The following is a 23,911-nucleotide window of genomic DNA, read 5'->3' as shown; positions in this document are numbered from 1 at the left end:
CGTCGCAGCGTTCTCAGAATTGACACGCGGCCAGTCGATAGGCAGGAACGAGCTCATCATCCGCTTCCTCAGAGGAGCCAGGAGGATGAATCCCCCGCGCCCCCCTTCAGTTCCTATGTGGAATCTTTCTTTGGTCCTTGAGGCCCTGAAAGCATACCCCTTTGAACCTTTAGACTCTGCGGATCTAAAATACTTATCACTTAGAAACGTTTTTCTGATTGCTCTGTCGTCAGTAAACGTGTGGGGGACTTACACGCGCTGTCTGTTAGCGCCGCGTGTCTCGAGTTTGGCCCGAATGACTCAAAAGTCATCCTCAAACCTAGACATGGCTATGTTCCTAAAGTAATTGGCACACCATTCAGACCACAGGTCATTTCGCTATCGGCTCTGCCAGCATCCGATGGCGAGAGTGATGTTAATCTCTTCTGCCCAGTCAGGGCGCTGAGAGTTTACATTACGCGCTCCGCCCCTTTCAGGCGCGCCGAGCAGCTTTTCGTTTCGTTTGGTGGGCGCACCAAAGGTCTCGCCGCCTCGAAACACATTCTATCCAGATGGATAATAGATGCGATTGCAGCTGCTTATACAGCAAAAGGTCTGCAATGCCCCTTGGGGTCAGGGCTCATTCCGCCAGAGGCGTAGCCTCTTCGTGGGCATGGTCCAGTGGAATTTCTATCCATGACAATTGCAGGAGATGAGACATCTCCTGCAGACATATTTCTATCCATGACGGGGCTGGGCCTCCCCGTCCACCTTTGTCAGATTCTACAATCTGGAAGTTCCCGCCCTGCAGGCGAAACTACTATCAGTCTAAGTGAGAGGTCAGTTCTGCCCAGGTACTATCGTGCGCAAACTACTCTCATGTGACTAGCTCTTCTGGTTGAGCTGCACTGTATCAGGTTATGTGCTATATGATTATACATTGACCGGCATCGCCGCTCTGTATTCCCTGTGAGTGCTTTTACTGCGCTTATATTACATGCGCTTATTCCCGCTGATCTGGGATCCCCGTATCTTTCTGGGACTTATAAGTGGATGCTGGCGCGCACGGCGTTGACAAGGGGTTCCAGTAGCGTAAGCTATATTTACGCAATACGAGAGAACCTCTCGTAAGAGAACGTACTCGGTTACCTAACGTAACCTCGGTTCTCTCTAGAAGAGGGAACGAGTATTGCGTAACCTGCCGTGCTTGCGCCACGAGCGTTTTTTTCGCTTCAGTCGATGAAAACCAGAGAATTCAGCCTCCGAGCCTGCTCATATACACGAAGTCATACGCCCATTCTGGCGGGCTTCGACGCTGTGAAGGCTTGAGCGCCCTTTATTGGATATGACGTCACGTCGGGCTCAGTGGTAGGCTGCAGCAGTTCCCGCAGGACAGCCTATGAGCACGCTAGACAGCCTGCTCAAGATCTGCTAGCTGCAGCACTGCGTTGACAATGGATACAAAAATTAAGGATAATTTTTTGGCTTCAATATCTCAAAAAGATTAATCTTTCCCGTAGCGTAAGCTATACTTCCGCAATTCTCGTTCCCTCTTCTAGAGAGAACCGAGGTTACGTTAGGTAACCGAGTACGATTCCAAGTCACAGTTCAGCTCGTAGCACGGCGTTCGTGGTTCGACTGGTCGAGACTGTTTTTCAAAGATGGCTCTGCGATGGTACTGTCTTTATAAAGTATATTATTATTAAACTGTCTGTACACTTACAAAGTTCTCAGTGCTTCGGTTTGTATGTAGAGACCCTCATTAAGCTACCGTGTTAGTGTGGGGCTATTTTGAGCCTGGTTAGTGGTATTAACTAGCGATCTCTTTTTACTTATATGCCCCATATATTAGCGTTATAAGCTAAACAGTTTTTAGAGATAAAACTCTTTACACTCGATTATCATGAAAACAAATCCCAGAGAACAGTCGACTCGGTACCGATGTGTTATTACACCCCAGGTTCATTTTGCGCCGGAGTTCTCCTTTAATAATGAATAATTTCTGAACATTGACTCTTAGACTTTATTCACCTTTTTCTCATGTTTTCTCAATAGAATTCATTAAAGTATAGAATAGCAGTTCTAATAGGAGCACATTGTAACGCAGTGTTACAACATACCCCACCTGCACAACTGGGATTTAAACCCTGTCTTCTGCTAGTTAGCGACGCATTAAAGAACCATATCAACTGTTAAATAACATATTGGAGAATAAAATAATATCAGATTTGCGCAATTTAATATAAACACCGAAATAGAGATGAAAAATTAACATTAGTTTACTTTTGCTATGGTTAAATAAATGTTCAGTGATATCCTCCAAAGATGTCTGAATTTTGACGCAATTTGTTCTCTATATAGTGTTGATATGGCTCTAGTAAATACACTAAGTTTCGTCATGCTAGCATGTGTGGAAGTATTTAAAACAAGGGTGTTACAACTAGCCCTGCTGTCACGTACTTCTCTGAGACACAAAGGTTGAGGATCCAAAGGCAGTATTTATTGAACAGGGTAATCCAAAGATGTAACAGGTCCGTAAATTTAAACCTGTTCGCATCTTCGCGAGCAGGCTTATTTCATGTAAACAGGATTAGATTGAGGCTTTATAAGCGGAGGTGATACGGGAAGTTTTTTCATTTTTTAGCACAGCGCGATAGTGTAGGCCTACTTTTTGAGAGATATCATTTTTCTTGTGACTCGTGAGGGTGTCGTTTACATCATGAATTTGTTGGAAACGCACATTAAATGCTCGACTCGGAGTCGGGCTTTAATAACGGCACAAACTGTGTGCTTTGTCCTGATATTCTTTGCGAGTGACTCTTATAACACTATTGGAGACGCGGAGAACTTGATAGGTGCTGTCTGTCGTGCCATTCGCAAAGTTTAGGGTAGACTGTGTAGCCTACAGTTGAGACATGTGTAGCCTAAAGTTGAGACACCTTAAATAACTTGCGTGTGCAGCAAGCACAAGTTGTGATTTTTGCTGTTCACATGCGTATATATTATTGTCCTCTTTGATCGTGGTAAATTTGAACAATGGACGCATCTCCGATCCGAAGATATCGGCAAAAGTTTATTTTTCTAAGAAGACTTTCACTTCACCATGCACACTCCACAATGAATAGCTTATTGTCCTTATGTGACTGTTAAACGTAACCGGTATAATCACAAAAGTTATTCTGTGCCATAAAAACTGGCATATTTCATGGTATTGTGTCATGCAAGGTCATTGCAAAATCTAGAGAAATGTGAGAGGTGGCCAGCGGGGTACATTTGAGACACACGTGTACGAACTGTGACCCGCGATAGAGTTCTACATTATGGGAGACCGGGGATGGTTGTAACAATTTTGACCTTTCTGTCTATATCTTGTAGTACTTTGAAGTCAGTGTGTTCAAAATGTGATCCATACTAGTTACAAATGTCTGCTATTAAATGAAATAGCTATTATCTTTGCAACACAAACAGAAAATGCATGGTTTAGTTTCAAACACAAGGAGTGAAATGTTACAATTCACCCCATAGTCTGGGTTAGTTCTAACATACCCTGGGGTGAGATGTAACATTATGATATCCACCGGGGTGATATGTAACATAATGAAATAAGGATTTTGACAAAAAAAAATATTTTGAAAGGTTTTTATTCAACCCTGACTTTTCAATATAACTGATGTGTGTGTGTGTGTGTGTCACTCTCAGTCATAGTAAATGACCATTATAAATTGAACTTGAACACAAACATTGCTTGTTTGCAAGCATGTTTGTTACTGCCAGTGTTAGTATTGGCCATAATAAACTTGAACACTTAAACATTGTGTGTGACTCAGTTGTTACTCTGTCATAGCAATTGACCATAATAAATTGAGCTTGAACACTTGAACATTCTATTTGTGTAAGCACAGTTGCTACTGTCAGTCTATAGTATTGTCTATACTTAAATTGTAATTACATTTTAATTCATTGTTGTTACAACTAACCCAGAGTCTTGTTGTTACAACTAACCCTGAGTAATGTAGCCATGAACTAGCTCACCTTACAGCTAACAGGCAAAACATTTGCACTAACAACTTGCATGGAAAATATCTACACAGAAACACAATAAACATAATAATAAACATAATACAAGTTTGATGAGTTTAGCTACAAAGCAGACATTCACATAACAAAAACAAAAAAAGAAAAAAAAGTTACTTTCTTACCTCAATTTTTTTTCCCCACTGTAACATGTGCTGTGTCTGCCACGGGGCTCTACTTTATCACATGTGGAATAAGAACTAAACTAAGCATGTGTGAAGTGGATCAGGTGATTTGTAACTAGTTCCTGATTTGACAGATTGGAATTGTTACAACTTACCTGTGTTACAACCATCCCCGGTCTCCTACGAAACACGCTGTTTAAACGTCGTGATTTATGGAAGGAGTATTGGGTCAGATTGAAAACTAAAAGTCTAAAACTAAAAGTCTTAAACGAAAACTAAAAGTCTAAATCTGAAACTAAAAGTCTAAGTCGAAAACTAAAAGTCTAAGTCGAAAATGAATTTGGTATTTAGGATAGGGCATTTTGTATTTAGGATTGGGCATTTATATTGGAACAAATATTTTATGTAGCACACGGCTCAGTTACTAGATCCTATAAAATCAAAACTATGGACCAGAAACAGAAGAGTTAGATCGACTCGCTGAAGCAAAAATTTGCAAAGATGATAATAAGAAAGAATAAAACAAATGAACCACTCAGACCACTGGAATGCAGCTAATTAACGAAAAGGTAAGTGTATTTTTTTCTCTTTGTTCTGTATTTTGCCTGAGTTGTATCTTTTCTTTTTTTTTTAAAGGAAGGATTTAGAGAATGAAAGAAAAACTAAATAAAAAGACAAATAGATGACAGTAACACAGAGTCAAAAATTACCAATGTCAATTTTTGAAATTCAACCACAGTGTCTCAATTTCAAGTTCAATGTCCCTTTTTTCAGATTCCCCGGAAAAAAAATTACTGAGTAGGAATGTACCAGAAAAATGATCACAGTTCAGTCCATGAAGAGAAAAAAAAAATCTTCAGGGAAATCCAGGAAAACTTGAGAAAAACAAAATGTATGCAGTTCTTTCCTACCCAATCAGAAAACTCTTTTCTCACAACTTTCACAACTCTTTTTACTTCGTTTCCATGTACAAGAAGATGGGATGGCTTGCCAGTCCAGCCAGGAATAGAAACTCCACAGCTGGATAGAAATCGGAATCTCAGCAGCAATCTTTTTCCGACACTCACCAAAGAGAAAAATAAACACACAAGAAACAAAAAAACCTGACCTTGCAAAAACAAAATCAAAACAATCATCAGTAACTCATTCCAATAAACAGTTTCAAATTACCAAAATGTGTTTCAATTATTTAGATATACACACATACATGCTAGTCACCATGTGCTTGACTGACACACTTGAGTCTATGTAACTTACAGAGCTAGCAAAGCTAGCACCGCATTCCACACACTTCACAATAGGAAAAAAATAAATAATCTCAACAAATACTACTTTCAAACATTTGAACATAACTATATGGACTCACAGATTGTATTAGAAAACACGTAAAGCATTTTCAAACATTTTATACATCACTTATCACTTTTTCAAATGTATTTTCCACATTAATATTCAAAACAGTATGCACATTACCTAAAAACATTTCATATAAAGAAATTGGTACTCACCAAGGAGAAATATAAATCAGAGAACCAAAAACAAAACAAAAATAGTTTCTCAAGGAAAATTTGAAGATTGATCCTATCGCGTCAGTGTGTTTTCTTCACGTCGCGTTCAGATTCACAACGCACTCTTAAAGCGTTAACTTTCTAAAGAATTAATAACTCATAAATCTATTTCTCACTTGTTAATAATCTATTGCTGGACTATTAAACAGTTTGTTCTCACTCAAATCGCATCTGCTCTCACTCGTGTTGTTCGTAATCTCTCATATCTCTCATCAATCTCTGCTTGTACGCGATCTTCTGAAAACTTTTTCGAGAGGTGGAGCTAACCTTTCACCTCATCAATCAGAAATCAGTTTAGGAACTTTTTCTTTCCTTGGGATTATTTATAATAGAATAAATAAATTTTACTTCATATTCTTTTCATACTATTAGTTTTGTATCCATATAAATACTAATTATTAACATCATGACCCGAGTTAATGACCTGGGTTACATTTAGCTAAACATTGTTTAGACCATGTTTGTATTAGATGTATTAAAAATCCATTCTTTTTAACGACCATACATATAAAAAACAATAGATTTCTATAGATTCATGATTTATAAAAGAATCAGTATCATAGGCCTACATGAAGAAATGCAGACCCGTCACCAGACCTCAGTCTTAAGGGGGGCATATGAAATGTATGGGGGGGGGGGGGGGGGGGGGGGGGGGGGGGGCACAATTATTATTAGCCTACAGTAACTTATTTAATAATCAACTCTAGTCGCACAGCATGTAATCATCACGTTAAACATAACCAACAGCAATATGACCAGGTAGCCTAACCTACACCACATTACACAGAAGCAATGTTATGAATATCCATGAAACACTTGACTACACAACATATTAGATGTAACACTAGAAGCATCTCTCAAACATTGCATTTTAAAGCAGTCAACAGAGGGATATGTATTGCCATGACACACACATACACACACACGCACGCATGCAAATTCACTCGCACAGATACTTTGAGTGGAGGCAGCGCTGTCCTCTCTCCAGTCCCAGTACAGCGGGAGGAAGCGTTTCTCTGAGCAGAACCTCCTCATCAAAGTATCATTCCACTCGGAAGGAACTGAAGCGACTAAGCCGGCGAAAACTCGTTTTGAAACAGCTTTCAAAAATGCGCGGTAACTGTTGAGCGGCTTAGTTGTATGTCACGTACGTAGCCTACATAGCCTGTTGCAGTCTAGATTCCCAAAAAATCAAACTAAATCACACCATTGTTTCTTTATATTTTTAAATATTTTAATGATAAAGAATGCAACATTAATGCAACACAAAATTAGCAACTATGATAATATTAAAATGAAATTAAAATGAAAGTATCTGTGCCTCAAGTGGGGGGGGGGGGCACAAGCATTTTTTGGGGCGGGCCCGGCCCCCTATGGCCTGCCCATAGCGACGGGTCTGAAGAAATGTATGTATTTTGCAACATGAAGCACATTTATAGCTTTTTAAGACAGAGAAAGTTCAGTTTATCCTCACAATTGTTGGGTCTCCAAATATTATTTTCTCTATCCAGAGCTCCACAGCGCAGATTTCTGGCAGGACACTGGAGCTCCGACCCCCTCCGCAGACCAGGCTTTATAAGATCATCACCACTGACCCAAAACCAATGACCAGCAAGAAAGCGCAGGCCAGTCCACACATACACCGTCTTGGATGTTATGGCTTTATTTATCACCTCAGCCATAATCATCTGAGATCTTAGACTCGCCAGGTCAGTGTAGGTCTGTCTGCAGTAGTCCAGGGCTTCATCCCACGTCTTGTTCTGATGCACCAGAATGGGCTCAAAGACCTCCATACAGGAAAATGGTAGAGTCCACGAGCACATAGCATTGTGCAGTTTAGAATTATATTTTCTTACAATGGTACATTTTTCAGTGTTGTTCGTCAATGTCCCAATTGTCAATTTCTTCATCCTCACCTCCAGACCAAATCCATTGTTCTGGGTTGTCAGGACTTCTGTGCAGTCCAATCCAAAAATATTCATGATTGCCTGGATTTGCAGAGAGCAGTTTTGCCTCTTCTATATTGACAGTGGACAGATCATCATGGTATTCTCTGGAGTACGTTTGTGCATCTTCCCAGGTCATAAATGTAGTCACAAAGAAGTGTTTTCTGTAGAGACTGAAGCTCAGTCTAAAGAGACTCAAAAACAGGAGCACAGTGACGGCAGCCTTCATTTCTGTACAGATGATCTATTCAGCGCAGCCTTTGTGTGTGCTCGGAGATAAAATTGTGGTTTTTATTTCTGTGAGAGACAATAAAATACAAAAATAAATAAAAAACTGGATGGCACTGACCAACCAGATGGAATTATCCAAACCATGCTGAATCAAAGAACACATGCAAAAAAAAAATTTGAATGCAAGAACAATGTAAATTTAAAACAAAATCACCATAGATATACTATAAAATATAAATTTCAATTACTATTAAAGACAATAAAATAAGAACAAAAAATCAAACTAAAAGCAAAAGCAAAAATAAACACAATAGAACAAAGATACAAATGAAATACACAACTTTTCTGTTTTTTAGGTAGATCTAACAGTAGCTATACAGATTAGGTACAGACATTGAACGTAATCTAATGTAAAATAACACTGTATAGTCTTCACTGTATAGATTAAATAAACACTGTTTGATTATCCATTTTCCCAGCTGACAATATTTGCCTCCACACCACCTTTGTGAATGCTCTGCATTAATGCCATGTTCAGAGGATGAGGCTTTTGGTATTTGAGTAACAAATGTTCTAGAACACTTGCCCATGTTATAAAGCCCAGTGTGGTGAAGTGCTGAGTCCCAGCTAAGTGACGAGTCCCAGTTTAGGACCCCGATAGTATGCCTGATTCTCGCGATTCTTAATGTAATCAATCAAACTTTACTTCATGTAATAATCTTTTATTTTTATCCTGATTATTTATATAGTGAAACTGAAAGAAATTGCATTTTAGGTATGTTTTGTGACATTGTTAATTGTTATTAAGCAATAAGGCATAATATATATATATATATTTTAATTACAATTGTCATGTCATAATTAATTCTTACACAGAATTATGCTTGTATCATATTTGGTATCGAAGTTTTTTATCTAAAATATCGTAGATGGTGAAAAAACATTATCCCTAGTAATTTCGGTATGCTATGCTACTAAGCTAACTAAAAAAATAAACACTAATAATGAGAAATGTTTGATTTCACAATCCATAGCTTTGGTTATATATGAAACATATAAGTTATTATACATATAAGTATAAAATTTCTTTCAGCCATTTTTTCCGTCATCAGCCACGTTGAAGATAATTAGGCCGCAGTGTTACAACATGCCCCACCTGCACAACTGGGATTTAAACCCTGATGGTGTCTTCTGCTAGTTAGCGAAGCATTAAATAACCATATATCAACTATTAACCCCTTAACTGTCACCCCCCCCCCCCCCCCTTTTTTGATAATTGACATTAAAATGCACTATACAAAGTTAAATGGTTGTAATTCAAGAATGCTTTGGAATATAGACCTACATTTGGTCTTGTTTTAAAGAAAACAGCAGATTATTACTGAAGTGAAAGCACGTCAAAAAATTATAGTATGAAAAAGTTATGGAAGTTCTAATTTACAGTAAATCAAATATATTTTATTCATATTTTTTTAATATAAAATAAATATTTTACAAAATATTTTTTACTATAAAATTACTATAAAATGAAAGCTATATATCTAACCAAGTTGTGTTCCAAATTTAAAGTTGATATAACAAAAATTGAAGTTCCCATGAGATTTTGTTTAGGCGTTATACCAAAAATAGCCACCGGGTGCCATTGAATTCCATTGAATTTAATTGTATGCATTCTGCCATAACAAATGAATCAATTTCTATCCAAATATCACTTCTGTCACTAAATATGGAACCTTGTGACTCAGACCTTTCTGAAAATATGTGTTTTGTCAAGATTAGAAAAGGTTTTGATAATAAATTATGAAAGATGATGCCCAAAAGGGGAGGGGCCTACTAAAAAAATACCGTTTCTATTGTAATGCAATGTCCAAAACGGTTTTCACAGGATGAATTCTGAGTTCGTAGGCTTTCAAATAATACCTAATTTATGATAACTACTAAAATATGTGATATAAAAAAAAATATATTATATATATAATATTATACTTTTTAGAGGACTTCTTACTTTACTTTTTAGAATAATATCTTTTTTTATTGACAAATACTAGATTATGTTTAATTATGAACTTTTAGCATTAAAAACCAAAGTTTCAATTATTAAAAGTGTGTGCGTCGACTTTTTGTGGCAAAGGACAGAAACTCCTGTAATGACGTCGATCTTTTGAGGCGCAATCTTGTCATAAATTCATATATTACTGTTCATACATAATTTGTAAGAAAAAAACAGCGCTAAAATATCTATTTAGGAGTCTTAGACCTTTCCAATGATATATAGTTTGTCATAATTAGATTAGGATTTAATAGTAATATAGCGAAGTAAAGTTAAGCCCCTTTCACACAGAGATTCCGGAAAATACACAGATAAAGCGACCCGGGATTTGACCCGGGTTCGTTTGATTTTGGTTCATTCACACTGCCAGTGATTTTCCGGAATCAGAGAGTGCGTTCACACACAACCCGTAAAAATCCCGTAAAGACACGTGACATCGATGTGACATGTAATGTCTCAGCAGCGTCTATAGTTTGCTTATGAGCTGCGATTTCTCTCTGGAGAAACCACGCTTGTGCATTTTTTTCTCTGATTCGATCATAAACTAGCGCATTACGTACCGTTTCACTAGCTTTCACTTCACTTCAGCGTCATCATCACGACACAGCATTGGTTACGGCTTTTGTTCACACAGCGCGCGTTCCGGGACTGATCCCGGCAATGTTACTAGGTCCCCAACCCGGGATCAATACCGGCATCAATCCCAGGTCGTGTTTGCATTCACACAGAAGGTGTTCTGGCAATTTCCCGGCAATTTCCCGAGATCAACGCGCTGTGTGAAAGGGGCTTTTGATATCCCGTACACGGGGTGGTGACAGTTATTGGAGAATAAAATAATATCAGATTTGCGCAATTTAATATAAACACCAAAAAATAGAGATGAAAAATTAACATAAGTTTACTTTTGCTATGGTTAAATAAATGTTCAGTGATATCCTTCAAAGATTTCTGAATTTTGACGCAATTTGTTCTCTATAAAGTGTTGATATGGCAACTAGTAAATACACTAAGTTTCATCATGCTAGCATGTGTGGAAGTATTTAAAACAAGGGTGTTACAACTAGCCCTGCTGTCACGTACTGCTCTGAGACACAAAGGTTGAAGATCCAAATGCAGTAATTATTGAACACTGTAATCCAAAGACAACAGGCAAGGGTCATACACAAACAAACAATAACAGATCTTGGCTGAGGCAAAGAGAGAAATCCGAGGGGACAGGCAGAGAATCAAGAGAGACGGGATACAAAAACGCTCAGAAATGCAGTGAGACACATACAAGACTTTTTGCAGAGCCTAACAGAATGAACCAGGCTTTTATCATGTGAGCTAAACAGGATAATGAGACACAGCTGAAAACAATGAGTGCTGATGAGTCCAGGCAGAGAATTATGGGAGATGTAGTTTGTGAGTGAATGACAATAGTCTGATGTGGAGTGCCCTTTAGTGGCTCTTAAGGGCACTTCAGCTGGTGACCGTTACACCCGCGTTGTGGCCCGCTCTCCCCCCTATGTGTGGACAGGTCAGGTTGGCTGCTTTGGATATACAGTATCAGGATTCACGACCCAGCAGAATATACTCTGTTGTTGGGTTTTCACTGGGCAAAAGAATTTAAACATTTCACTGTGCAAAAGAAAAAACTATGAACACACCAATCAGAGATCATCATGACAATGTCTTTTTATATAAGCTAAATATTGCATGATAATAAGAATATAAAAAAAATCCATATCTTGGAACACTGTCTGAACACGACTAAAGGTAGCCTACTAACATATTTTACTCGTTCATAGTTTTGGGATATATTTGCTGACATTTGCTGTGGTAGGGTTGCCACCTTCAGTGAGGCAAAATAAGGGACACCCATACATTGCCAAAAAACTTTAAAAATAAATATTAAAATAAAAATATGTCAAGAGCTTGGAACTGACTTGACAGCTCAACAATAATGAGAAAACATGGGATCAAGTATGTGAACTTGCAAAGGAACACATTTTATATTATTATTTTACATTTCATTATTTTATTTATTTATTAATAACTCTTCAGTATATGTTGGTGCCTCAAGCAGTCATTCTGAACCAGTAGTCACGTTTTTGACAATTTTGCATGAATGGGATGAATCTTTTCATTTTTTATTTATTTACTACTTAAATTATGACTACATTATTATATAATTATTTGTCCCATTTTTATTTGAACAATTTCACACTTTTTAAACTTTAAATACCAGAAATTGTGTATGACAGAATAGGATCATCATTTATTATGCATAGATATGATTATTTATAAACGATACATTAATAAATAAGATTAATTATAATCTATTAATTAATCTATCTAATAACGTCTACAAATATAATAGTATGCCAAGCTCTGACAATGTATGGAATATTATATAAAGAGGTTATAAAAAAGGCCTATAGCCTACCTTTAAAAGCAATGGCAAATTGCTAATTTTGCATAAGATAATATTAAAACTAAAAGTCAATGCAAGTCACCTTTTATTTATATAGCGCTTTTTGCAATACGGATTGTTTCAAAGCAGCTTTACAGATATAACAGGAAAATAATGTTGTAATAATATTGTTAAATATAAAATTAAATGTAAAATGTAAAATTAAATTAAAGCGTAAGTTCTGCCAGGAAGACTCAATCGTTACTTTATAACCTCCACTTTAACTAATCATGTTCTAATAATTGCAGCATAAAAGAAGCTACTTACTTGCTTCGCAGACGCTGACGCAAACAATTACCTCACCCTCCCCATCACCACCAGGATCCGTCTTCAGGCAGGAAATGCAGATCCGGATCTACTACGCCAAAGAACTTTATAAATATTTGCTTGCTGGGCTGTTAATAAATATATGCTTTTGTTACATCATTTTATCTCCCGAGTCTTTCTGGTAGAAATGTTGTTAGCGTGTCATTTGTTTTTTTCGAGTGATAGCAGTCAGCGCCATCTCTTGGTTGCAACTATGCCAATAAAATGCTGTCATTGCCTGTTAAGAGAGATTTATCGACAGGATAATCATTTTCCTATTTCAGCCATCATGTCGTGTTTTCCGTATTTTCGTGTTTAGAACTAGCTGTGGTCGACAAGTGAATGAATCACTCTTTTGAGTCGGTTCTTTTTCATGAGCTGGACAAACGGGTTAGGAACTGGAATCGGTTTGAGATGAGATCAGAATCATTTGGACGGCTCAAGCTTCTGCTCGTACAGCCGTTGAATGACTACAGGTAAAGACACAGACACACAACAGACACAAGATTCAAAAACTTTGCAAAAGGCAACAGTAATAACCAACACGAAAACACTGAAAGTATCATGGTGCATATAACCATAACATGCTTTAATGTTGTTTGGCGGGGTTGTTAGGCATGCACTTTACATATGCAAAACTACGGTGGCCGAGAGGTGCAAAACAAATCACAATTATAAAAACAAAATAAGTCAGAAAACACAAGGACATTTATATGCTGTGATTGTGGACATGCTGGCGACATACCACGACATCAAAATGAGCTTGCGCTCTTTAAAAACACACCTAGGATGCAGGTATGTTCAGAAGAAAGAACTATTTGCCTATAAACGATGCAAGAACTCAACCCACAAGGGACAGAACAGAGGACACGTCGTAGATTTGTTCGTTTACACAATAAACTTGTGTTTCTGCAGAAGTGCTAACCACATTGTCCGGTAGCCGAACAACTGTCTTGGTCCATGCAGCTCTGCTCTTATAGCATTCCTTACATCGTTTATAGGCGAATAGTTCTTTCTTCTGAACATACCTGCATCCTTCAGGTGTGTTTTTAAAGAGCGCAAGCTCATTTTAATGTCGTGGTATGTCGCCAGCATGTCAACAATCATGGAATATAAATGTCCTTCTTCAAAGTAATGTTTAATATGTTCCATTTTCGCATTTAGCAAAACAAAGTTGATCACAAATTTCTTACTTCCTGTAAAGCTTGATTGACAGGTGTCTCGTCCAATCAGCGATAAGTTTGCCATTCTCAAAATGTACCTACCTTTTCCGTTTTGTATGAATTGTCATTGTGTTTTCCGAATTGTCATTGTCTTTTCTGAATTTTTGTTGTGTTTTCTGAATTGTTATTTTGTTTTCTGAATTGTCGTTGTGTTTTCTGAATTGTTATTTTGTTTTCTGAATTGTCGTTGTGTTTTCTGAATTGTTATTTTGTTTTCTGAATTGTCGTTGTGTTTTATGACTTGTTATTTTGTTTTTATAATTGTGATTTGTTTTGCACCTCTTTATATACAAAATAAATGAATGCAAATATGTTACTACATATTTTTATAATTTAAATATGTTTTTTATTATAATGAATCTTCTGTATATTTAATGTAAAATTATGGACACTATTTGGTTGTTAAACTCTTCATTTTGCTTGGATGGATCATCATCACATCATGTTTTCTTTTCTCAGCATATTTGCAATGATGCATGATTTCTTTAAATATTTGTTACACAAATTCTTGAACGCTGTGGCCTTCTGATTGGCCAATGCTTTGCAGCCTTTTTTTTATTGCTCTCTCATTTGAAACAAATTTGAGATTTGTGATAACATTATAGCTGACCACACACAAAGACATTACTTTGTAGATCATTTGTATAGAAATGAAGGCTGCAGTCACGGTGTTCTTTGTTTTGAGTGTCTTTAGACTGAATTTCAGTCTCAGAACACACTTTTTTGTGACCACAAAAATGACCTGGAAAGATGCACAAACGTACTGCAGAACGTACCATGATGACCTGTCCACAGTTAATAAAGAAGAGGCACAACTGATCTCTCGGTACACAGATTCCACATCTCAAATTAACTGGATTGGACTATACATAAGCCCTAACAAACCAGGAGAATGGATGTGGTCTGGAGGTGAAGTGGAAGCAATTGACAACTGGGACAGTGGACAACCGGATGGTAATACTCTTGAGTGTGGCGGGCTAAAACAATCCACTTCTAAACTGAACAATATTCTGTGCTCTCGGATGCTGTCATTTTACTGTATGGAGCTCGATGGCCCAATTTTGGTCTATAAGAATAAGACGTGGGATGAAGCCTTGGACTATTGCAGACAGACCTACACTGACCTGGCGAGTCTAAGTTCTGAAACGATTATGGCAGAGGTGATAAATAACACCATAACATCCCAGACAGCTTATGTGTGGACTGGCCTGCGCTTTATGGCTGGTCATTGGTTTTGGGTCAGTGGTGATGATCTTCAATATAAAGCCTGGTCTGCACAGGGGGAACTCCAGTGTCCTGCCAGAAATCTGCGCTGTGGAGCTCTGGATAGAAAAGAGAAGGTTTGGAAACCCATCGACTGTGAGGAAAGACATAATTTTCTTTGCTTTAAGAAGCCATAAATGCACTTAAAATATGTATTCTCTTCTAATATGTAAACCTTCCCATGCAGCTTGTTATTATGAACTCAATCTTCCATTTCGTATCACTGATTTAAAACCAGATTTTCTAATCAATCTTTAGTTTTTGCTTTACAAAAAATATTAGTATTCATAATATACAGTTAACAAAAATAGACTCAATTTAAAAAATAACAGTTTTAAATCTTACACATTAGCATATTGAGTCAACAAATGTATTGCCATTTTTAACAATTGGTTAGCTCAATTCTTTTCTGGTTGATGAGACATAAATAATTAATTTTTACAATGGGTTATGCTTTTGATGTTTTATTTAGCATAAAATAGGCTTTGCATAGATATATCTCAAGATGATTATTGTTTTATAAATGTATTTAATGGTGAAGGTACCATTTGTTAGTATTTTAGCAATGATTTGATTTGATTCCGACATCAGCAAATGCACTGTTTGTGTAACATTTGTAAGAAATTATGATACTTATGATCACTTTATGATAACTTGAAATTGGTGTCAGATTTTATTTGAGATTATCTTTCAAACATATCGAAAATAACTATTTAGAAAGGTGTACTATTTCTGTATGTTCACATAACTGAAATATTTGTCTACTTTGAGACTTGCTGTGATTTTGTTCGATGAAAACATGAAATAAAGATTAGCTTTCAACAATAGGTTAAAAAAATAAAGACATATTACTCATCTCAATTGCTTTCTATGTTTTGTGTTTCAGAAGTCATTCCAGTCATATTTTGCAAAATACACAAATGTACATAACCAAACCTGCATGATCTTTCTTCTGTGGACCATAAAAGAATATATTTTGAAGAATGTTTAAGCTTTTTTTCCACACATTGAAAAAACAACAACAATGGACCCCATTAGCTTTCACTGTGTGGATCAAAAAACAAAGGCATTTTTCAAAATATCTTCTTCAGTCATACAGCTTTAGAATGAGTAGAGGGTAATGATACGTGAACTGTCACATACTGTGGATATAGCTTTTATTTAATTTTACTGTGATTATATTATGTATTCAATGTTATTATACAGTAATCTCACAGGATGACGTGTGATTACACGTGTGATCTTAAATGAACTCAATTGCTTACCAATTTTGAAGTGGCCCTGTGTCAAGATCTCTTAGTCATGTTCAACTTGGAGATTTTGCATAGTTGGATGCTCTGTTTTTTTTTGTTTCAGCAAATTTGCTTTTTTTTAAGCACATGATTTCTTTAAATATTTGTTACACAAATGATTTGCCAGTGCATTACTTTTTATTTTTATTTTATTGGTCTCTTATCTACAAAAACATTTGAGAGATGTGATCACTTTTATATTAAAATCACTCAAAGGTTTCACTGTGTAGAATATCAAATGAAGGCTATATACACTGTGTTCATTTTTTTGTATGATTTTTAATTTATTTTTTGTCGGACTATACATATATGGAATATAAATACAGAATTGATTATTTCACACTTCGGGTTTGAGTCGTTCATCATGGGACAGCCCCATAGGCTGAAGCAATGCAGTCGGTACCGGATACAGAATTGATTAGTTCATCTTTTGAGTCTTCAGGTTTGAGTCGGTGTTCAACACGTGAAAGCCCCATAGGCTGAAGCTATGCAGTCGTTACCAGATACAGAATTCATTAGTTCATCTCTCGGGTTCGAGTCGTTCGGTCATATGTCAAGTAACTTTATGTTTTTATTAGGCTTTTTATAGGTGTCTTTATCAAAGTGATTTTCCCCATCATAGTTTAAGTTTACCAACTCTTAGTACCACATTCAGTGTTATGGAAAAGAACCACCATGACAGAAATCAAAAAAATTATAAATTGTAAGAAATAAAAAAGCTATAATTTGAGACCAAAAAAGCAGCATGTAAGTGCTAAAAAAAAAAAAAAAAAAAAAGACTGACTACGCGCTTGTTTGTAAGGAAGTTTTGGAATTATTTACTAATTTCTGTGTCCAGAGCTGTCACTTCAAGTCACTTGACAAAAGAACGAAAGACTCAGAAGAATGTCAGGTGACTGACAAATTGGGATTCCTACCAAAACGCCATAATTGCCCCTTTGCCTAATTGCCTAATCCCCCTGCTGGGACGAGGAAAGGACAGGGATTTAACACAGAGAGTCGATCACTGCAACTCCTTTTTACCAATACAGTGAGACTATTGGATAACACTGGAAAAGCATGCCTATGCTAAATAGAAAGGGCGATTTACGGAGACCATTTGCAGAAAGGGAAATTACAACACATGGGCACCTAGTCTAGCACAGGGGCTGACTTTCTGGGTATACACACGAGTGCTAGACCTAGCATCGGATGCCTCCGCCGCGTCGGACTACCGGGGGAACTAGAGGAACTTCAAACAGGGTTCACCCTCTCGACAGAAGCGAGAGCAGTCAGCAGTGCTGTAATGAGAGACAGGAACATAAGCTCTACTGTCTACAGCAGCTCAAAGGGCACTATCTGCAAGGCTGACTAAACCAAGGAGATGTCCCAAGAGGGTACAGGTTGAGGGTGGGCAGGATTCAGCCTCCTCGCACCCCTCGGGAATGCCTGGTAGAGGGTGCTCTCACTGAACTGAACCGCTGGGGGTAGATCACTTAAGTCCTCCACGTCCCATCCAGAGACCACCTGTGGAGGTTCTAGAGGTCCGGACCTGGGTGCTATAAGGCCTCTGAGGAATCCTGCTCGGGAGGGACTGGGAACCAGATCTGGTTAGGCCAGTATGGCGCAACTATCAAGACTTGCTCCTCATCCTCCCTGACCTTGCACAGTGTCTGTGTGAGCAGGCTCACTGGGGGAAACGCATACTCTGGGACCAGCTGTGTACCAGTGCATCCCTGCCGAGGGTCCTCTCGAACAAGGAGTAAAACACCTGGCAGTGGGACATGTCCGGAGAGGCAAACAAGTCTAGCTGTGTGGCTCCGAAGCGTCTGCAAATCAGCTAGATCGCTTGGGATTGGAGTCTCCATTCTCCCGGGAGCGTGGGCTGTCATGAGAGCTCGTCGGTAGCACGATTGAGCTCGCCCGGAACGTGAATGGCGCAAAGCGACCTCAGATGCTTCTGACTCCAGAGGAGGAGATGGCGGGCAAGTTGCGACATTCATGGTTGATGGTTGATCTACGCAACGGCCGCAGTGTTGTCCATTTGGACCAGCAAATGCTTTACCTGTAGCAGCGGTCTGATGCAACGCAGGGCAAGCCATACTGCTAGCAACTCAAGGCAATTGATGTGTCACTGCAGTCAAGGTCCTGTCCAGGAGCCAGAGGCTGCATGCACATGGCACCTCAGCCAGTGGTGGAGTCATCTATTGAGACAACATGCCTGGACACAGGCCGGTGTGTTTGCCACCCGGTGCATTACGTTGCACCATACCCATCTCGGGACTTGGCCGTGTAGCCAGTGCTGAAACGGTCTCATATGAAGCAACCCAAGCAGCGTGGGAAGCGATATGCCCCAGGAGCCTCTGAAACAGTTGAATTAACTAAATTAATGCCCTCGAATGCATTCGGGCAGTTCTGAACTGACGGAGCACGCTCGTTCGTGAGACGTGCTGTCATGTTGACCGAGCCCAACTTCATACAGAGAAAAGAGATTCTCTGCACAGGGGAAAGCTTGCTCTTTTCACAATTGACCCGAAGCCCCAGATGGCTGAGGTGCTTAAGCACCAAGTCCCTGTGTTTGCAAAAGTACTCTCGCAATGCAAATCTCACTTGCCAATGTCGATTGGCTTGTTTTGTTTACACTCAAAGGTGATTGGGCTCTCAGGAAAGATCCCAATTTGTCAGTCACCTGACTTAACGTCAAATGTGACTGGTTGATAGGGAACAATCATAAGGGACACTGGAGAAGTCAGTTCTAAACTGCACAATGCTCTGTGCTCTTGGATTCTATAATTTTACTGAAGTCAGGTCTTTCAGCCCATTCTGGTGCATCAGAACAGGACATGAGAGGAGGCCCTGGACCAGTAGCAGCTCCTGATCGTACATTTACATAGGTCTTAGCACTAGTTTATGATAAACATTTTTTAAGCTTTATATTCTAATCGTGAACACATGCAGACACACTTTTGTCAAAGGTCTAATGTCTTAGCATTATTCAGCCTGAGGGTGGCGCTCTAATGTTGATTGACAGGCACTCATAGAATGCTATTTTTGAATTGCCTTAATGTAGTACTTATTCTGGTGAGGAAAATTTATTTCTATTCTCAGAACAAACATAAAACAAACACAACAGAACTATTTAAAGGCTATTCAATTTAGTACTTTAAACTTTCATTAATTTGATATGAAGAACAGAGATGCCACCCAATCACTGACCTGATGCAGACTAATATACACATAGCTGAAGTGGATTGATATCTACAAATCGGTCTGGAGCGATTGAGGTACGTAGAGGTACGTAAGATCAAGTGAAAATAAGCAGGGTACTCTGAAATCTTCCCCCATGGCTCTCAATTAAAGCGCGCTGCAGTTTCATTTTCCACCACAGATTTACATTGGAAAATTGTGGGGTACTGAAGAGCTGGGGAGGATCAGGCCCCCGCTGCCCGGCTAAGTATCATAATACATGCCTGCCGAAGCATATGCTAAATTTTAATATATCCTGCTCACTTTACGACTTAAAAAAAGTCTAGAAAATCCAGAAATATTTATTATTGAATACTGAAAATATTTACAATTTATTACCGATACAGTTTATATCGAGGTATGTTTTTTCAAGCCCCACCTGCCCTAACAGACAGCTGCCATACATTTACATTCATGTACATTACATTACATTACATTACAGCTTACATTGTGCAGCTGCCCTGGACTACAGCAGACACAACACACTGATGTGGTAAGTCTAACCTCCAAGATCATTGTAACAGAGGTGATAAATAACAACAACATAAAATCTCAGACAGCTTATGTGTGGACTGGCCTGCGCTTTATGGCTGGTCATTGGTTCTGGGTCAGTGGTGATGATCTTCAATATAAAGCCCGGTCTGTGGAGGAGGAACTGCCAGAAATCTGTGCTGTGGAGCTCTGGATAGAAAAGAGAGGGTTTAGAAACACACAGACTGTGAGAAACTCAACGTAAAGTGCTTACAGCAAATATAGTACTTGAATACACCACATCTGAACTGCAGAATGCATTATTATGGTTACATTTTCAGTTGAATCTTTCCTTTCATTCCACACAAAAAAAAAAATTTACATGACTGTACTAATCAATCTCGGACAAATACTTTGCTTATCAAAATACACGTGTACATACAAATCTTATTGCTTAAAAATCATTTGCTATCTATTTGTTTTGTTATTTGCAAACTGCAATCTGATTCCTGATTTCTAAGACATCAATTGTTTAGGTTATATTTAGCAGAAATTTATAGGTTATATTTAGCAGAAATGTATACTGTATTTACCGTTTTATCTACAATAAGAACTTGCACAGGTTATCATTAGATGATGTACTTATATGCATTGTTTATGATACACTTTTGCCATAATGATTATGTAATTATTTCAAAACATATAGCAAATATATTAGCTTACATTTAATTTAATGTTTTATTTAGGTTGGTTTTATTTGAATGCAGTATAATGCTTGTTTTTTGGGTGAAGAAGGGGTACTCCATTGAGATCTAATCAATATTATTATTCAAATAGTATACTCACTGATTTTTCTAGCAGCCGACAGGTCTACAGTACTTTAGCGAAACCATCTGCAACACAAACTTAATTAGCATAGGTACTATAGATAGATAGGTTTCTGTAGGTGAGTGCTGATTGACACTTACTGATGATCAAATTTAAAGACTGAATTTGTTACTTTTATCTGAAAAGTAGCCTAACATTGAAACTAGAAATGGTAACGCACGAGCACGCTAACGTTTTCTCGTGTGCACCCAAATGTCACTTTAGGGTCTCCGTAATTCGCATTTTACTATGGTTGAAGAAACAAGAAGACTAAACAGACATTCATTGTCACCAGGTTAGTGTAGGCTAGCCTACTTTTAGTCTAAAGCTTTTTTAAATGTAGGTTACCAGCAAATGAAACCAATGAGTATTCGAGTTTAAAATCCCAAAGGATTCTTTTAGTAGTTTAAAACCACCGTCGTTAATTTTAATATTAACAATTATGCCAAATGGACATTGGATTTGCCTACCTGATGATACTGTATTACTTTAGTTTGTGCATGTAGCCAAGATGCTGACGTCTGAAATAAAATTAATTTTATATTTCAAATTACTATATTATTTACTTAACTACATATTAAAAAGCAGTTTTACAAATTCAATAAAAAAAACTTATTAAAAAAGTAATTTTATACAAATACAAATTTACAAATTACATGTTAGGTGTAAATTTTGTAATGTACACCAGAGTTGCCACAATGTACTTTGGACTTGCTGTGTTTGCCTTTGCATAGCTATTGTAATATTTGTACAGTGTATTTTATCCTATATGCTTACTGCTGCAACAGTTTATTACATTATTAAATAATGCAAAAAATATATCTCAAGATGTAACCTGTATAGCTGATACACTTGAATAAATAACATGAAAAAATAACTGACATGGATGAAGAAAAGCAATGCATTTTTGAAACTAAGTCTTTGTAATTATGTCTAAATCATAAATACAGTCATGATGCTTTGCATACATTGTTTAATGTGTCTACAGCTCTTTATAGTCACCTGAAAATATGAATTGTCCTCAGTGATGTTTGAGATTTGACATTTAATGCTGGAATAGACTGTGTCCTTTCTGCTCTTCTCTCTCTGCTCATTCTCTGAGTTCTCTGTTCTTGTGTTGTCTTCGGGGAACTGTAGCATTGTGTAGTCAAGGTACGTACTCTCTTGATCCTGTGAGAGGGAAAAAAACAAATATGTATTTTGTCTTCAAATCCATTAAATTAATTAAACAAATTAGATATGACATACAGGATGACTACTGGTATCAGACGCTGGTGAGTTTGGTTGAGGAGGGACAGCCAAAGAATGAAAGCGTCTCTGATGTGCTGCAAGAATCAAGAACGGGATAGAATAAAATAATGGTAAAGAAAAACAAGACTGAATTTCTAATAATGATTGAATGAATGAACACTTCATTAAAGTGTAACAACATGTATTGAATGTCTACATAAACACAAAGATTACAATACTGCTTTCAGGTAACAAAATTAAAATGTACACAACCAGCACACAGTTCACATTTTCTTCTCCTCAGGCGTTCGGATAGAATAATGTTCACGACTCCACTGAAGATCAAAATCAGAATATTGCAGACAAACACCACTTCGAAAAGTGTTGTACATTCTGAATAGCCCAAAATAAATAAATAAAAATCATGTTGTTTTTGGAATGCATGAGAATCAATGTATACATGTAATGGGCCTAATTATCAGTCAGATATTTAGCAAATAATACTAACAGAAATATAGAATACTGGCATTTTGCTTGTTTTGCTAAGTTTAATGGATGGATTGTTGTATCCTATCAGCAAGAAAATTCAGAATATATTTATTGTTATTAAATTATATATTTGTAATGCTTTACATTTAAATGTAATTTATGGAGATTAATTGCAATATTTAAAGTAAAGAAACTTGAGAGTTTGTAGGTGCATGATATTTTAGAAATGTTACCTGTCATTTTGTCACCTAGAACAGAGAGACATAAAATAGTACGTTAATACTGTTAATATTTACACTATTTAGTAAATGTCCACTGACCTTGGGTAAGAAGCTAGACAGAAAACCGACTTACGTGTCTGACAGGCAGCGAGAACTCGTCACACAGTCATTGTTCTGAAGAGAGAGGCCTTGAGCAGTGCTTTATATGGACGCCATTTACTGTGCAGTCGCTGTAGCTCAAGGAGAGCAAAGTGCACAGGTGTGGGTTTGCTCTGAATGTTTTTTAAGAGACATTTTGAGGACAACATTTAATCATGTTTGAGTTCAAATGTATTTCTTAATTAACTTGGAAATGACCCTCATTGTTCTAATGAAATATAAGCATGTATATTTGAAATAATTACATGTTAATATGTGCATTTAGGGCAAAAATTAAAGCATATACTCTTCCTCATAATTTGAACTTCAATTTGAAATGGATAAGTTTACATGTAAATTTAGAGGTCCATGTAAACGATGTATTTAGAGAATAAACATTTAGGCCTGGTTTCACAGACAGGGCTTAGATTAAACCAGGATTAGACCTTAGTTTTTTTTTAATAAACGTGCCTTAGGAAAAAAAAACATTAATGGTGTGCATCTTGAGACAATACAATGGCACTGACATATGTTGAGATATATCAGTGCAAGTTGCTTTCAGTTAAAACAGCTCAAACATACATTTTAGTCTGGTCTACGTTTTTTTTTTTATGTTTATGTTTAGCATTTTAGCAGATTTTTAATCGTTACCCCCAAACTAATCTGATCATCTACTTTTATATACAGTAAATTCTTAATCTTTGATAAAATATGTGAAAATTATATTTAATAACTATTAACTGTTAGGCTATCTTAAA

General features: G+C 37.3%; 1 protein-coding gene, 1 long non-coding RNA gene and 1 pseudogene across 3 annotated transcripts; 1 reads left to right on the top strand and 2 right to left on the bottom strand.

Annotated features, from left to right (window-relative positions):
- Positions 1-7,179: 7,179 nt before the first annotated feature.
- On the bottom strand, positions 7,180-8,125 carry LOC143736562 (lymphocyte antigen 75-like; annotated as a pseudogene).
- A 6,482-nt stretch (positions 8,126-14,607) lies between these two features.
- LOC143736561 (macrophage mannose receptor 1-like) lies at positions 14,608-16,081 on the top strand. The gene has a single exon (XM_077227253.1). The coding sequence runs from the start codon at positions 14,608-14,610 to the stop codon at positions 15,355-15,357; it is 750 nt and encodes a 249-aa protein (XP_077083368.1). The 3' UTR covers positions 15,358-16,081.
- Positions 16,082-16,775: 694 nt separating this feature from the next.
- Positions 16,776-23,238, bottom strand: LOC143736560 (uncharacterized). 2 transcript variants are annotated; one of them, XR_013203480.1, is made up of 6 exons: positions 23,141-23,238; positions 22,579-22,698; positions 22,324-22,400; positions 22,078-22,245; positions 21,055-21,101; positions 16,776-20,418 (listed from the first exon to the last, which is right to left on the bottom strand). It is a non-coding gene; the product is annotated as an uncharacterized LOC143736560 (long non-coding RNA). The 2 variants fall into 2 exon arrangements; XR_013203481.1 differs by lacking the exon at positions 21,055-21,101 and having other exon boundaries at positions 23,141-23,191.
- Between the last annotated feature and the right edge of the window lie 673 nt (positions 23,239-23,911).

The sequence above is a fragment of the Siphateles boraxobius genome, unplaced genomic scaffold (assembly GCF_051911475.1).
Source record: "Siphateles boraxobius isolate OS27281-9 unplaced genomic scaffold, OSU_SipBor_1 130, whole genome shotgun sequence".
Taxonomy (NCBI): Eukaryota; Metazoa; Chordata; class Actinopteri; order Cypriniformes; family Leuciscidae; genus Siphateles; species Siphateles boraxobius.
Note: the sequence above shows the minus strand (reverse complement) of the source record. Positions and strands in the feature narration are given on the sequence as shown.

Bases quoted from the DNA above. Each gene is read 5' to 3' on its own strand.
- LOC143736561 (XM_077227253.1), top strand. From the start codon at position 14,608: ATGAAGGCTGCAGTCACGGTGTTCTTTGTTTTGAGTGTCTTTAGACTG.